A 16,288-nucleotide genomic window follows, 5' to 3' on the forward strand; every position below is an offset into this window, starting at 1 on the left:
AGCTCCCTGAGCTCCGGGGACCGGGCTCACTTCCAACTGCTGGAGACTTTTTCTCAGGGGCATACTGCAGGTCCGCGGCGGCATTCTTCAGTGGGAGGAAGGCGGGTAGAGGAGGGCAACAGCGCACATGGACGCCAGCAGAGCAGGGAGAGCGCCTCTCCAACACAGCGCCTCCCTGCATTGCAGGCTCTGCTGAGCGGGTAGCGCCGGCTCTGATAGCACACTACACAGGGCATCTTGAGAGACCAACGACCCTGTAGTATCTGTGATCAGCAGGGAGTCAGGGAGATAGTAACACAATTGCTACAATCTAATGATACTTTGTAACATTTCAATGAGACACAATCATTCTCTAGTTCTGCAGAAACTACACGGTCACTCACTGCTCTATGGATTGCTTTTTCTAAGCACTAACGGCGACATCCGCTATATAATGCCTATCTATTACCCCGATTTACAGCTCCTGGAATGGAGGCACAATGCAGCTTTGCAAGCAGTACATAACATAATAGCCACCGCAGTTTCAGCCCGATTAGAGAGGAGGTGGGTGGCTCTTAGAAGAGCCTTTGTGTTGATGCGAATCAAGATAAGGAGGGGTGGGACGACTACTTGGCGCTGGTGTACTTGGTGACGGCCTTGGTGCCCTCGGACACGGCGTGCTTGGCCAGCTCTCCCGGCAGCAGCAGGCGTACGGCGGTCTGGATCTCCCGGGAGGTGATGGTGGAGCGCTTGTTGTAGTGAGCCAGGCGGGAAGCTTCCCCCGCAATGCGCTCAAAGATGTCATTGACAAAGGAGTTCATGATGCCCATAGCCTTGGAGGAGATGCCGGTGTCAGGGTGCACCTGCTTCAGCACCTTGTACACGTAGATGGCGTAACTCTCCTTCCTGCTCTTCCTACGCTTCTTTCCATCTTTCTTCTGGGTCTTGGTCACGGCTTTTTTAGAGCCCTTCTTGGGCGCTGGAGCGGACTTGGCTGGATCAGGCATTCTCACCAACTACTTCTCTCTGCAGAGCAGACAGTAAATTGGGATGTTACAATAAGCAAACTGCCAATTGCCATTGACACACAGCGCACAGACCGTCTATATTTATTGCCTATGCAAATGAGGCGTTCACTCCTTCAGGCTTTTCTATTGGTAAACGTGTCATGTGATCTTTGTGAGCGGCATCATAGATCCCCTCCCCCAGTACATGACGAGTTTATGAGGCAACACCGCCACCTAGTGGCCAACTTCGGCATGAGCACCTATTTAAAATTTATTTATTGTATTTTCCAACTATTTATTATTTGAATGGATCTCAACATAACCAGCAGCCATTTTTCATATGAGGAAACACATTAGGGCCCTGTGTATACGGCCAGGGGTTGCCTCCTGGCGTTATTATAGTTCTCCAACAGGACTGGGGCGTGTGTATGGGTGACGGTACGAAAGAAGGGTAGATGCTAGAATCAAGTGGGCTAAGGGACCTTTTCCGTAAGGGGGAGGAGTTACGACGCAAGGGGGAGGAACTAGGCCAGCGGGATAGTTCCTCTACTATCCACGCCACCAACTATTACCTTTAGTAATTAGGTGGTGAGCGAAGCGGAGCGGAGCGAGCCACCGTGCCCGAAGCGTGGCGAGCGAAGCGAGCCCGCGAGGGTACTTTTCGGGTACCCTGTTCGCCCGTAGCTCCTCCCCCTGGTGACGTAGCTCCTCCCCTCAATACGTCACAAGGTCCCTTTAGCCCCTCCGATATAGAACCAACCGTACGAGAAGCCAATCAGTGCGCAGCGCCTTCCGGTACGTCATCGCGTAGGCACGCGCACTCCTGCTATGCGCTGCACGCTGCACGCTGCACGCTGCGGCCTGTACGTGGATTTGGAGCAGCGGTCTCGAGTGAAAACCATCAACAGGGTGAGAGCGGACTAACCCGGCCTAAACATGAGCAAGAGGAAAGCGCCGCAGGAAAGCCTGAATGAGGGGATAACGGACTTCCTCGTAGGTGAGAGAGAAGGGAAGGTTCAGGTGTGATTATTGTGTATTCATTGTGCAGCCAAATGACATGGATCGTGTGACACACTCACACACTGCAGCAGCCACCTTCAGTGTACATTGTCACTCATAATATGCTTAACATGTGTCTATACACGTACTAGTTTCACCTATATGATAGCTGGGGATCACACTGCATACACATTACCTTTCTTGGTAAAGATGAACATTTTTTAATTGATGAAAACATGTTGGAGAATTCAGACAATTTAAAAAAAAAAGAAAAACCTGCAGTTTCCAAGGACTCATTTCGAGTAAGGTGTCCCAAACACGGGTATGGCTGTAATGTTATACCCCTTTTCCACTAGTGATGCGGGTCGCAGCCGGGAGCCTGACACGGGTGCTACTCGGCTGCGACCCGCTTCAGAGCCCCCTTTCCCACTGCACTCGCCAACCTGGCATATTACAGAGTTGGTGGCGCTGGGAGATCACATGATCTCCCAGCACCGCCCTTCCATACACTGTGAACGGGAGCCGTGTCGCATCGACACAGCTTCCGTTTACACCGCACAGCTTACCGGGTAGGATTCCTGGATCACTTGATCCGGATTTTTGCAGAGGGAGCCGTTTCCACTAGCAAAAAACACGGGTAAATGCACGCCCCCGTGCATTTACCCATGTTTGTTGAGCTACTGGAAAAGGGGTATGAGGCTTACCATACTATCCTTTTAAACTGGGTCCCATTAATTACACCGGTTCTGTGTTTGGCTGACATCAAGTCTGCATCTCATCTGGTTTTAATAAGCCACAGACTGTGTAATTCAGTAGTATCTCTGTTTAAAGGGATGTTATGGGTAAGCCTATCTATGAGAAGTATTTTTTATATCACATTGTATACAAAACAAAGGGCTTGGTGTATCCAGCCGTGATAAGAGTGGACAAGTTAGCATTGAGGTAACATTTATCATGGACATTTTATGAGTTGATAGGTAGAAGCTGAAGAAACTTCGTTTCACTGCTTGATACATCACCCCCCAAGAGTTTTATTGTGTGTATATATAATGTATTTTTATCATTTAAATATGTTTGGAAAAAAGATGTCTCCAAAAGAATAACCATTTAAAACCCAAATCTGACTCTCGGAATAAGTTATATGTAGCAACCCTATAGCTGCATACACACTGTGCAATGTGGACTATATAGTCCATATCACAGGAAAATAAAGTGTTTTTATGTTACATCCTAGAGCAGGGGTGGGGAACCTTTTTTCTACCGAGGGCCATTTGGATATTTATAAAATCCTTCGGGGGCCATACAAAAATTCTCAACTTAAAAAATTACCCTGCCCCCCAGTAGGTCTGCCCCTTAGAGGTACTGTGCCAAAAAAATTGGTGTGGCCAGTTAAAATTGGATGTGATACACATATGCCCCCAATAGTGCGGTGCCAGATCCACAATTGCCCCCACAGTGCCAGGTATACAAATGCCCCCCACAGTGCCAGGTATACAAATGCCCCTCACAGTGCCAGATATACAAATGCCCCTCACAGTGCCAGGTATACAAATGCCCCTCACAGTGCCAGGTATACAAATGCCCCTCACAGTGCCAGGTATACAGATGCCCCCACAGTGCCAGGTATACAGATGCCCCCCACAGTGCCAGGTATACAGATGCCCCCCACAGTGCCAGGTATACAGATGCCCCCCACAGTGCCAGGTATACAGATGCCTCCACAGTGCCAGGTATACAGATGCCCCCACAGTGCCAGGTATACAGATGCCTCCACAGTGCCAGGTATACAGATGCCCCCACAGTGCCAGGTATACAAATGCCCCTCACAGTGCCTGGTATACAGATGCCCCCACAGTTCCAGGTATACAAATGCCCCTCACAGTGCCAGGTATACAGATGCCCCCACAGTGCCAGGTATACAGATGCCCCCACAGTGCCAGGTATACAGATGCCCCCACAGTGCCAGGTATACAGATGCCCCCCACAGTGCCAGGTATACAAATGCCCCCCACAGTGCCAGGTATACAAATGCCCCCCACAGTGCCAGGTATACAAATGCCCCTCACAGTGCCAGGTATACAAATGCCTCCACAGTGCCAGGTATACAGATGCCCTCCCCTCTCCCCTCCGTGCTTCTTACCGTGCTCCTTTCGGCGGGACACGGAGGAGAGCGCGGATATGTTGGGCGGCGGCGTGTAGGACTTGAAACCAGCCGCAGGTTCGAGAGCCAATCAGAGCTCGCGGACAGGCAGCCGCGAGCTCCTGATTGGCTGCTGGTCCGCGAGCTCTGATTGGCTTACGGACCGGCGGCTGGTTTGAAGTACTACACGCCGCCGCTCCCACCCAACAGCCGCGCTCTCCTCCCTGTTCTGACAGCTGAGACACGCTGCCGCCGGACTGAGCGGCAGCGTGTCTCACTGACACAAGCTGGTGGGCCGGACCAAACGCGGGCCGGAGGTTCCCCACCCCTGTCCTAGAGGATGCTGGGGTCCATATCAGTACCATGGGGTATAGACGGGTCCACCAGGAGCCAATGGCACTTTAAGACTTTAATAGTGTGGGCTGGCTCCTCCCTCTATGCCCCTCCTACCAGAATCAGAAAATGTGCCCGGAGGAGCCGGCCAGATCTAGGGGAGCTCCTAGAGCTTCTTTGGTTTTATTTTATTTTTAAGAGTAATTAGGCACAGGTAGGCTGCTGGCAACAGCCTCCCTGCTTCGTGGGACTTAGGGGGGGTAGTAGTGTCCAACCCTCTGAGGTTAATGGCCACTATCTCTGCTGACAGGACACTGAGCTCCTGAGGGTAATGATCGTTAGCCCCCGAAGCGACCGCTCACTCCCGCAGCATGCCGCCACCCCCTAACAGAGCCAGAAGATCGAGGTGGTGAGTGTGTCACCGGCGACCCGACAAGCGGGGAGCCGGTGTGCATGGTGGCTACAGGGTTGGAGCGCAGTACTAACACTGCACTCCGGAAGGCTCAGCAGTACAGATGTGGTGCTGTGAGGGGCGCCCTGGGCCAGCGCAATACCCTTACAACTGGTCACTCTAGCTATCAGGGGCTTCGGTAATACTGCTAACGTCATTACCTCAGGCCAGTATAAATATTCAAAGTGTGGGAAGACGCGCCATGTTTGGGGGCGGAGCTTCTCCTCAGAGCGGACCCAGCAGCTCACCAGCGCCATTTTCTCCCTGCAGTTCCACACTCTGAGACGCTGACAGGGAGCGCTGACCCTCCACGACTCCAGCTATCCTGTGCTGTACCAAGGGGGTTGTAGAAGGGGAGGGTGGGGGAGGGGGGGGTGGACTGTCTATTAACTGTGTAGTTCTATTAAGGGTACACAGTCAGCGCCAGGCAATTATTCTATAACTGCCTACTGAGGCGCTGTGTGTGCTGGCTCCAAGCTCTGTGTTTCTCTGAAGGTACTTGGGGGGAAACTGTGTCTGACACTTTTGTGTGTGTGTGTGGGTGTGTGTGTATGTATGCAACTTTCTCACATAACCATGTCCAGGGACTCTGTTTCTTGTGTGGCAGAATATGTATCTTCTCCAGAGGAATCCATTCCATGTAAACAGGAATGTAATATTTTGTTTCAGCCTTCCGAATCTGAGCCCCAGTGGGTAGCTTCTATTAAGGGAATGATATCCCAGATTTCTACTAGGATTGCGCATTATGAGACTGAATCACAGATTTCAAAACAATCTATGGAGGTTTTGTCTGGTTCTGTCCCCACTACCTCAAAATCCCCTTGTGTATCCAAGAAATGTGTGCTTGCTCAGATTGTGCCAGACGACACGGACACCGTCTCTGGCACGGCAGAGGGTGATTCGGATATGCGGGGGGGGGGGGGGGGTGAGGCTTCCCTGGCAAGATGGGTGCAACTCATGATTGAGGCTATTAGGAATGTGTTACACGTTACTGACAAACCACCTGAACAGGTAGAGGAGGCTTACTTTACGGACAATAAGAAAGCTTCCCTACGTCTAAGGAATTAAACGCATTATTTGAAAAATCCTGGGAAAATCCAGAGAAAAAAATTTGAGATCCCAAAGAGGGTTCTTGTCGCTTTTCCTTTCCCCGAGGATGATAGGAAAAAGTGTGAAAACCCACCTATACTATACGCTTCTGTATCTCGACTGTCTGAAAAGGTGGTTTTACCTGTCACTGGGTCTACCGCTTTGAAAGAACCGGCAGACCGCAAGATTGAAACTACTCTTGTAAATCCATATACACTGCTTCAGGAGTGGCGTTAAGACCCACTATTGCCTGTGCATGGATTTCTAAAGCCATAGTAAAGTGGTGAGGCACATTACTAGAGGATTTAGATTCTATGGATAGAAGCGACATTGAATTGTTTTTACGTAACATACAGGATTCGGCGGGTTTCATGGTGGAGGCCATGAAGGACCTGGGTAATCTGAATGCAAGGACATCGTCCATGGCTGTCTCAGTACGCAGGGGACTCTGGCTACGCCAATGATCTACAGACGCGGAATCCAGGAGAAGTGTGGAGAACCTACCCTTCACATGTCAGGCTCTATTTGGGGGAAGCATTGGATGCGTGGATTTCCACGGCAACCGCTGGTAAGTCAACCTTTCTTCCCTCAGCCTCTCAGACGATGAAGAAACCTTTTTCTATGTCCTCTATCCTTTCGGTCTGCAAAAGCTAAAAAGTCCAAGACTCCTACCACTTTCTTCAGAGATGGGCGAGCAAAATTAAAAAAACCGGCACCTGCAGGTTCCCAAGACCAGAAGCCTGCCTCTGTGTCCTCAAAATCCTCAGCATGACAGTGGACCTCCCTGCCTGGGGAACAGGCATTTGGGACCGAGGCTCAGACGTTTCAGTCACGTCTGGGTGTCGTCCGGTCTGGATCCCTGGGTACAGCATATTGGGTCCCAGGGGTACAAACTGGAGTTTCAAGAGCTCCCACCGACAGGTTCTTCAAATCAGGCTTTCCAGCTTTGCTGACAGAAAGGGCTATCCTTCATGTAGCCATTCAAAAATTAGAATGGTCAGATGTAATTGTTCCAGTTCCACCTCATCTGGTAAACCAGGGTTACTATTCAAACCTATTTGTGGTACCGAAACAGGAGGGTTCGGTCAGGCCAATTTTGAACCTGAAGTCGCTAAACCCTTATCTGAGGGAATTCAAGTTCAAAATGGAGTCTCTGAGAGCGGTGATCTCAGGGCTGGTGGGGGGAGAGTTTCTGGTGTCCTTAGACATCAAAGATGCGTACCTCCACATTCCGATTTGGCCACCACACCAGGCTTATCATATTTGTGCTGTTGGACTGTCACTATCCGTTCCAGGCACTGCCGTTCGGCCTCTCTACGCCACCGAGGGTATTCACCAAGGTAATGGCAGAGATGATGATTCTACCTCCACAGGCAGGGGGTGAATATAATTCCTTATCTGGACGATCTGCTTATAAATGCATCTTCCAGGGAGAGGTTGTTACAGTCCATTGCTCTCACGAATCGACTGCTCAGGGAACATGGATGGATCCTGAATCTTCCCAAGTCACTTTTGGAGCCGACAAGGAGATTCTTTCCTGGGGATGATCCTCAACACGGAAGTGCAGAGGGTATTTCTACCGGTGGAGAAAGCGTTGGTGATCCAAACTGTGGTCCGGGATGTCTTGAAGCCTTCCCGGGTATCGGTTCATCAGTGCATTCGCCTTCTTGGGAAGACGGTTGCCTCCTATGAGGCTCTTCAGTATGGAAGATTTCATGCACGGGATCTCATCTTCACATGCACCAGAGGATACGTCTGTCGCCAAAAGCCAGGATTTCACTCATGTGGTGGCTACAATTGCCTCACCTAGAGGGCCGCAGGTTCGTGATTCAGAACTGGATCCTTCTAACCACGGAGGCAAGTCTCAGAGGTTGGGACGCAGTCACCCAAGGGGAAACCCTCCAAGGAAGGTGGTCCAGTCTGGAACCCATTCTTCCAATCAACATTCTGGAACTAAGGGCCGTGTACAACGGTCTTCTACAAGTGGCACATCTTCTACAAGATCGGGCCATTCAGGTGCAGTCGGACAATGTAACGACGGTGACCTATATAAACCAACAGGGCGGAACGAAGAGCAGAGCTGCTATGTCAGAGGTAAAAAGAATCCTCCTCTGGGCAGAAAGGCACGTGTTGGCGCTGTCAGCGATCTTTATTCTGGGAGTGGACAACTGGGAAGCGGACTTCCTTAGCAGACACGATCTCCATCCAGGAGAGTGGGGCCTCCATACGGAGGTGACAAATCTTTGAAGTGTACCTCAAATGGATATGATGGCCTCCCATCTCAACAAGAAACTTCGGAGGTACTGTTCCAGGTCAAGAGACTCGCAAGCAGTGGCGGTGGACGCCCTGGTAACTCCGTGGGTGTTCCAGTCAGTGTACGTGTTTCCTCCACTTCCAATCATTCCAAGGATTCTAAAACTCGTAAAGAGAACAAGAGTTCGGGCAATCCTCATTGCTCCGGACTGGCCAAGAAGGGCTTGGTACGCGGATCTTCTGGATCTTCTGCTGGAAGACCCGAGGCCTCTTCCTCTTCGGGAGGACCTTCTGCAGCAGGGGCCATTCGCTTATCACGACTTACCATGGCTACGTTTGACGGCATGGAGGTTGAACGCCAGATCTTAGCTCAGAAGGGCATTCCGAGCAAGGTTCTTCCCACCCTGAGACAGGCTAGGAAAGGAGTAATATCTAAACATTACTATCGCATTTGGAAAAAGTATGTATCTTGGAGTGAATCCAAGAAGTTTCCTACAGTGGAGTTTCAACTGGGACGGTTTCTCCTCTTCCTGCAAGCAGGTGTGGATATGGGACTGAGTTTGGGATCCATAAAGGTCCAGATTTCGGCCTTATCCATATTCTGCCAGAAACAACTGGCTTCCCTCCCTGAGGTTCAGACTTTCTTGAAAGGGGTTCTGCACATCTAGCCTCCCTTTGTGCCGCCTACGGCACCCTGTGATCTTAATGTGGTGTTACAGTTCCTCCAATCGGATTGGTTCGAGCCTCTACAGGAGGTTGAGGTCAAGTTTCTCACTTGGAAGGCTGTCACTTTGTTGACCTTAGTTTCTGCTAGACGTGTGTCGGAGTTGGGGGCTTTGTCTTGTAAAGGTCCCTACTTAATCTTCCATGAAGATAGAGCTGAGCTCCAGACACGTCAGCAGTTCCTTCCAAAGGTTGTGTCGGCTTTTCATATCAACCAACCTATTGTGGTGCCAGTGGCTACTGACTCCTCAATTTCGTCAAAGTCCTTGGATGTTGTAAGGGCTCTGAAAATCTATGTGAAGAGGTCTGCTCGTCACAGAAAATCGGACTCTCTGTTTATCCTTTATGAGCCCAAGAAAATTGGGTGTCCTGCGTCTAAGCAGACTATCTCTCGCTGGATCAGGGTCACTATCCCGCATGCATATTATACGGCAGGATTGTCGTGTCCCAAATCTGTTAAGGCCCACTCTACTCATAAAGGTGGGTTCTTCCTGGGCGGCTGCCCGGGGTGTTTCGGCTTTACAGGTTTGCTGCGCAGCTACTTGGTCTGGGTCGAACACATTTGCTAAGTTCTACAAGTTCGATACTTTGGCCACTGAGGACCTAAGGTTTGGTCAATCGGTACTGCAGGAGCCTCCGCGCTCTCCCTCCTGTTCTGGGAGCTTTAGTACATCCCCATGGTGCTAATATGGACCCCAGCATCCTCTAGGACGTAAGAGAAAATAGGATTTTAATTACATACTAGTAAATCCTTTTCTCGTAGTCCGTAAAGGATGCTGGGCACCCGCCCAGCGCTTTGTGATCCTGCAGTGGTTACTTGGTTCAGTACTGCTTTGTTCTTGGTTAAGTACTGTTTTGTTACTTGGTTAAGTATTCTTGTTCAGCAGTTGCTGAGTTTTCAAGCTGGTTAGCTTGGTTTGCCTTGTATGTGTGAGCTGGTGTGAATCTCGCCACTATCCGTGTAAAGTCCTTCTCTCGAAGTTGTCCGTCTCCTCGGGCAGTTTCTAGACTGAGTCTGGTAGGAGGGGCATAGAGGGTGGAGCCAGCCCACACTATTAAAGTCTTAAAGTGCCCATGGCTCCTGGTGGACCATCTATACCCCATGGTACTAATATGGACCCCAGCATCCTCTATGGACTACGAGAAAAGGATTTACCGGTAGGTAATTAAAATCCTATTATCGCACCGTGTGTGAACAGCTTGCAATGCTGATGCGCGGTCCCGCGTGATAAGAATCGCAAGATAAAACCGACTGTGCAGTCAGTCCAACAGTGACTATATCGGTGGTGCCAGGCTCCTGCCACATCGCATAGTCAATGTTGCGCATGGAAACAGAACATATGAAAAAAGTGTGTGATTTCAACATCCTGCCACATCGCATAGTCAATGTTGCGCATGGAAACAGAACATATGAAAAAAGTGTGTAATTTCAACATAATTTAACCAGTTATGAGTTTTGTATACCACTTGTATAATATACAGTACTGATAAATGATCATATATTCAAGTTTGATGTTTGTGGTTATATTTTCAGAGCTGGCCAATTATGAGCGGAACGTGAACAGAGCCATCCATAAGTACAATGCCTACAGGTCAGAGCAAGTCCCTCATTGTAGATTGTAGATCACTTTGCGCTGAGATGCAGCAATACTTTAATGTTATACAATAGCAAGATGTCACAAGGAATGAATTAGAGCTGTGCCTAATTTCAGTGTCATTTATTGCTTTTTCCTCTTCTGAAACAGGAAAGCAGCCTCTGTGATAGCAAAGTACCCCACAAAAATCAAGAGTGGAACAGAAGCCAAGAAACTGGTGAGCACTCACGTTACTTATGTTTAACATGCATCCTGGGAGACTTTACAGTGATCGCGCTGAGTCCAAAAAAAAGTGGGTCCCAGGGACCCCTCCCTTTTAAAAATTGGGATCCTACCTGTCCTTTTCTGGGTCCCATCGGAATGAAGGTTTTATTAATCTTATTATAAAAACATAGAAACACAGACTTGATTTGGACACTACAAAGTGTTGAAAGGGGTAGGATGGGGTGACGATCCTGCTGGGCTGTGTAGCATACAGGACACTGCACCAGAGCTGTAACTAGACATTTTGGCGCCCTAAGGCAGAAAGCAAATTGGTTCTCCCCTTCGCACATGTGAAGGTATGGACAGTGAACGGCGAAGGCGCGCAGCAAACATTTATGGCCGTTGCTTCATGGGGAAGGAGCGTGGCCACATAATAGTGGCAGTTCACATTACACCACCCAGTAGTGCAGCTTATGCACATTGCGCCAAGTAGAACATCCTATACACACTGCACCAGGTAGAACACGTTATACTTTTTTTTATTTTATTTTTTTATCTTTTGCGCCAGGCAGAGCACATTCTACTCTTTTTGCGCCAGGCATTGCACTGAGACACACTGCACCAGGCATTGCACTGAGACACACTGCACCAGGCATTGCACTGAGACACATTGCAGTAACCTCCTCAGACCTCCCCCCTCCTCCCCCAGAAAGCATCGCTGGACCCCCTACAGCAAGCCCATCCACCACCCCACACACAGCCTGCTGCAGCCTGGCACACATGCTGCTTGGGGGAGGGGGGGACGGACACCGGACTGGGGGCACAGGGCAGATACGGAGCGGCACTCACCGTTGTGGAGGAGGACGCTGTGCCGGGTGAGCGGGGCCAGTCTCTTGGTGCTGGCAGTGGAGACAGGGTCAGCGAACAGCGGGGAGCAGGTGGAGCAGTACCGGGTGAGCGGGGCCAGTCTTCCAGCGCTGCAGCACAGATTCATGGTGCTGGAGGTGGAGCCCAGCCCAGATCAGCGCGCAGCGCCATGGTGATGGGGATTCAAACCGTGCCGGGTTGGCGGGAGACACCGCAGGCTGTGATTGGCTGCTCCTCCCTGCTGCACACTGACCCTGTCTCCGCCGCAGCTGCAGGAGATGATTGGCCCTATGGGACCCGCTCATCTTCTAAACGTGGGTCCCAGGTCGCTGTTTCTGGATAAAATACGCGCCATAGCGTGTTTTTGCGTTCACTGCTTTATTTATTCTAAGTAGAGGATTCAATGGGATTTGGCTTCCCAGAGTTATTCTTGTGAATAAGCAGTCTATTTATGAAGCAGTGAAAGGGTGGAAAAGAAACAGTGCAGAAGTTGCCCATGGCAACCAATCCACTTTAAAGGAAGCCTTTATCAAATACATTCTATAAAATGTAAGGGAGATGCTGATTGGTTGCCATGGGCAACTTCCCTACTGGTCTGTTTCTCCATTGTTTTCACCGCTTCATGAATATACACCTATATCGTTTCTCAGAAAAAAAAGACTGCGGGGCAGATGTATTAAGCCTGGAGAAGTGATAACGTGCAAGGTGATAATGCACCAGCCAATCAGCTCCTAACTGTCAAGTTATAGGCTGGATTTGAAAAACGACAGACCGGAGCCAACTGACAGGTGCGTTATCACTTTCCACTTTATCACTTCTCCAGACTTAATACATTGTGGGCAAATGTAATAGCCCACAATTTGTGGGAGCCAGTGCCATTCTGATAATCACTGCATTTAAAGCAGCTATTAGTTTAAAAGCAAAACCAACCTGGCTTTGTCTTAAACTAAAGCCATTTTAAAACTGACTATGGGGGAGATGTACCAAGCAGTGATAAAAGTGGAGAAGTGAGCCAGTGGAGAAGTTGCCCATAGCAACCAATCAGCATTGACGTAACATTTATAATTTTCATATTATAAAAGTGTACAGAGCAGCTGATTGGTTGCCATGAGCAACTTCTCCGCTGGCTCACTTCTCCTCTTTTATCACTGCTTAGTACATCTCCCCCTATATTACTGCAGCTGCTCATGCAGATCGCGGGCTATTACATTTGGACGAACATCTCAAATTACATCCTGTTAATGTAGGAATTTTTTTAAAACAATATGTATATAGTTTATTCAAACATGGAAAATGCTACAGTTGACAAATTGAAGGCAAATGTTAGGTGATAAATAGTAGAAATAATAAACTCTTTGCTTCTCCCTACTAGAACAGTAACTCCCAGCTCCCTGCTCCTATAGGATTTAATATTCGGTGAAGTTAGCAAGATGGCCCACTTAGATTTGTCCATTTTACACTACCCAGACAAGAGTTATCTCATTTCTGAATTCATTAAATGTGGCTGGGACCCTCTTCATTCTACTTTTGAGCAGGTTATGTATATATGTATGTATGTGCAGGTGATGTGTGAGCACACTCAGGTCTATTCATGTACAAAACAAAAAAAAATCATTGTTACTTGTTTAATGAGATATATAGGTTTGGTAAGTAGCAATTCATGTATAATCGCCTTTCCGGCGATGCAATCCATTATACAGGGGTCCAGCGGTGACGTCTTATGCTGCGGTCCCTTCTGTGATGTGTGGCGTCAGCCAGCTGGTCCCTCTGCGCATGCACCACCAGCTAAACCTCCCATCAGAGGTGATCGAGGCTAAGACAGTAGAGCAATTTAAACATGCATGGGATAGACATAAGGATATCCTTACATAGAAATAAGGATCAAATCAGGTTTGAGATATAAATATGGTTAAAAAAAAAAAAAGGAGGGGCAGACTAGATGGGCCAAGTGGTTCTTATCTGCCGTCAAATTCTATGTTTCTATGTAAGCTTCTAGGAGGCTGTAGGGAGGTCAGGGGCCTGAGCTTGCATGGGTGCATTGAGCTTCCCTGCATTTACCGCACCACACTTCAGACTACGACATCCTGAGATGGCGAAGCGGAAAGCAGAACTCTCCGTTCCTTCATGAATCTCACTCTCCATACTAACATATGGTGATGCGATTCAGGCACAGAGCGGGGGGTGCAGGTGGGGAAGTCGGGGACATCTCCAAGGTAGCCCTGTGAATAGGCCAAAGTAGAGAAAAGCCCTGTTTTCCGCAAAACGGCTTTTCTCTGTTTTATGAATAGACACCCTGATTATGCTTTGTACGGTATCGCACAGCTCAGGAAAGCGGCTGTGCAATTCCGTACAACTAAAATACAAATGCTGCAGGAGGCATCTGTAGGAGATAGACGCTAGTGTGATCGAAGTGCTGTGTCTGAAGATGCAGCATCTGATCTCCATGCGCTGTGTTCCCTATATTGGATTTGGATATAAACCATAAAGTTTGCATACAGTTCCAAATCAGGCCCTTAGGTTTCATGTGTTTAGTTAATGTGGAAGATTCTCTGTGACAGTACCCACCAGGACTATACTGACGTGCTGCTAGGCAAATGTACCCTCAGTATCCACATTTAGTTTGTGCAAAATATTTTATTTTTATTTATTTTTTTACTTTTAATCAAATGTTATTCACCGCCTTCTGTCAGTTAACAAAAACAGGTGATCACATTGGCCACTAGTCTTTACAGATCGGTTCCTATTCTCAGACAGAAGTGGCTCAGGTGACTCCTGGTGGAACCACACCCGTCCGCTAAGCCTCTATAGCCTTGCACTGTCTGTGCCTCTACAGCTGGATATGAATAAACACCAGTTTCTTTTTCTCAAGTCTGTGTCCAGTGATCCTGGATCAGCAGCCTCTCCAGTTTCATATACTGTTGCCTCCTGAGTTATTTGAGAAAGGGGCACCATTAGCTGAACTTATCTGAGGGACAGGTGAACCTTGTGCATTAGAGCAACCCACTCCCCCTTTTGTGTATTGCAAGAACGGGCTCTGCTGAGCTGGGTGGTCCATGAGCAACTATACCTGGTAAACACACAGAACAGTAGCCAGATAGTGACTGGGAAGCTTACATGCTCTGATAAACCACAATTTGAATCCCGTAGTGTAAAATGTCTGTAGTCATTGCCTGGTCCGTGGAAGCCTCCATACATAATCTCAAACAACCCACTGACCCCAGACCAACGTTTCTGTGTGATGGGGTCCAGCCAGTACCCTACAATCTGGCTGGACCAATATGCTATATGTAGCACTAAACTTCCTATATAAAATTACTGTTATCCTATAGATTGTAAGATTGCAGGCAGGTCCCTCACCTGTCTGTCTTTTAATACCCAGTCACATTTTATCACTTTGCTTGTTCCCAATTGTAAAGCACTGCGGAATATACTGGCACTACATAAATAAATATCAATAAATAATTATAATTCAGATACTTGCAGATATTCAGTCCACTCAGACCTCATAATGATAACTTCTGTGGAAGGACATCAAAGTTATTTATAGTGGCATTAGATGAAAGGGAGTTCCAGACGAGTGGAGCCTTTTGCCTGGTGTCCACCTTTTATCGCAGTATACACGTCCGGTATCCTGTGCGTGTCGTTTATGATCAGTCTCACCTTTGGGGGAAGAATGTAATGCTGCTAAATCTACAACTTGTCTCTAACGCAATTCCTGAGCTTTAGCCCGTAGATTTAAAGCAGCAATAATTTAAAAGGGAAAACCGGTTTGGTATGGTTGCTTCTCACTGGCCATTGCAACACTGTGGTTTGACTTTGACAGTGCTAGCAGGGTTTATTTATATTAAACTGAGGCCCTTCTCCATGATGATGATGATTTTGGGTTGAGTTAGACATTAAGGTGCATACACTCTCTTGTACAGCAACTTCACAAAAATATACCATCAATTAGACTGGGTTGGGTTCGATTTGCTGGAGTTTGGGATGACGGCAGTCCGTATACCAACCGCTGCACCCCGATGTTCGGAATCCTGACAGGGGAAGGTAAGTATACTTACCTTCTAGTCCTAGCCCCCTGACCCTACACTCCATGCTGCCTAAACCTAACCCTCCCCTCAGCCTAACCCTAACGGTCCCCAGTGGTGCGCAAACCTAACCCTCCCCTCCCCGCAGCCTAACCCTACTGTCCCAGGTGGTGCCTAACCCTTCTCCCGCAGCCTAATCCTATCCCCTCGCCCCTCTCCTGCGGGCTGGTGTCTTCTCGTTCAGCATCCCAGCTGTTGGGATTCCGGCGCTAGGATGGTGAACCTATTCAGGATGCCAATGTTGGCATTCCGAATAGTATCAGGATTCCGGCGTCAGTATTGTGACTGCCGGGATTCTGACTGGATCCCATTAGATTTATCAATTTCCATGTCGCTCATATTTGAGAGTATGATCTGTGACCATCAGCTTTGCAAATGACTATAGTGAATACAAATCGACACCTGTCAATTTCCAACGTGAACATTACAATTCTATTAAGTAAAATTAGCATGCGGTATCTTGGCAGGATTTCTCAACCTGAGATAGAATCAGGAGGAACTCCAAAGTGCAGTCTCTAACTCTCAATCATATGTTAATGTATTAGTTTAAGATTCCGAGACAT

At 48.4% G+C, this 16,288-nt stretch overlaps 2 protein-coding genes across 3 annotated transcripts in view; one reads left to right on the top strand and one right to left on the bottom strand.

Moving 5' to 3' along the window:
- Positions 1-545: 545 nt before the first annotated feature.
- Positions 546-1,053, bottom strand: LOC134934968 (histone H2B 1.1-like). The gene has a single exon (XM_063930288.1). It carries the CDS (start codon positions 984-986, stop codon positions 606-608), a length of 381 nt encoding a protein of 126 aa, XP_063786358.1. The 5' UTR covers positions 987-1,053; the 3' UTR covers positions 546-605.
- Positions 1,054-1,741: 688 nt separating this feature from the next.
- Positions 1,742-16,288, top strand: part of LOC134936617 (DNA polymerase beta-like) — a 76,039-nt gene continuing 61,492 nt past the window's right edge. The window contains exons 1-3 of one of the 2 annotated variants that reach the window (XM_063931738.1): positions 1,742-1,983; positions 10,509-10,566; positions 10,720-10,786. In XM_063931738.1, the coding sequence (XP_063787808.1) occupies positions 1,923-1,983; positions 10,509-10,566; positions 10,720-10,786 (186 nt within the window). In that variant the 5' untranslated portion in view covers positions 1,742-1,922. The remainder of the gene's footprint in view (positions 1,984-10,508; positions 10,567-10,719; positions 10,787-16,288) is intronic. The other variant, XM_063931739.1, reaches the window with a different exon arrangement.

The sequence above is a fragment of the Pseudophryne corroboree genome, chromosome 6 (genome assembly GCF_028390025.1).
Source record: "Pseudophryne corroboree isolate aPseCor3 chromosome 6, aPseCor3.hap2, whole genome shotgun sequence".
NCBI lineage: Eukaryota > Metazoa > Chordata > Amphibia > Anura > Myobatrachidae > Pseudophryne > Pseudophryne corroboree.

What these genes read in the sequence shown, in the direction of transcription:
- LOC134934968 (XM_063930288.1), bottom strand. Translation starts at nt 986, where the DNA reads ATGCCTGATCCAGCCAAGTCCGCTCCAGCGCCCAAGAAGGGCTCTAAA.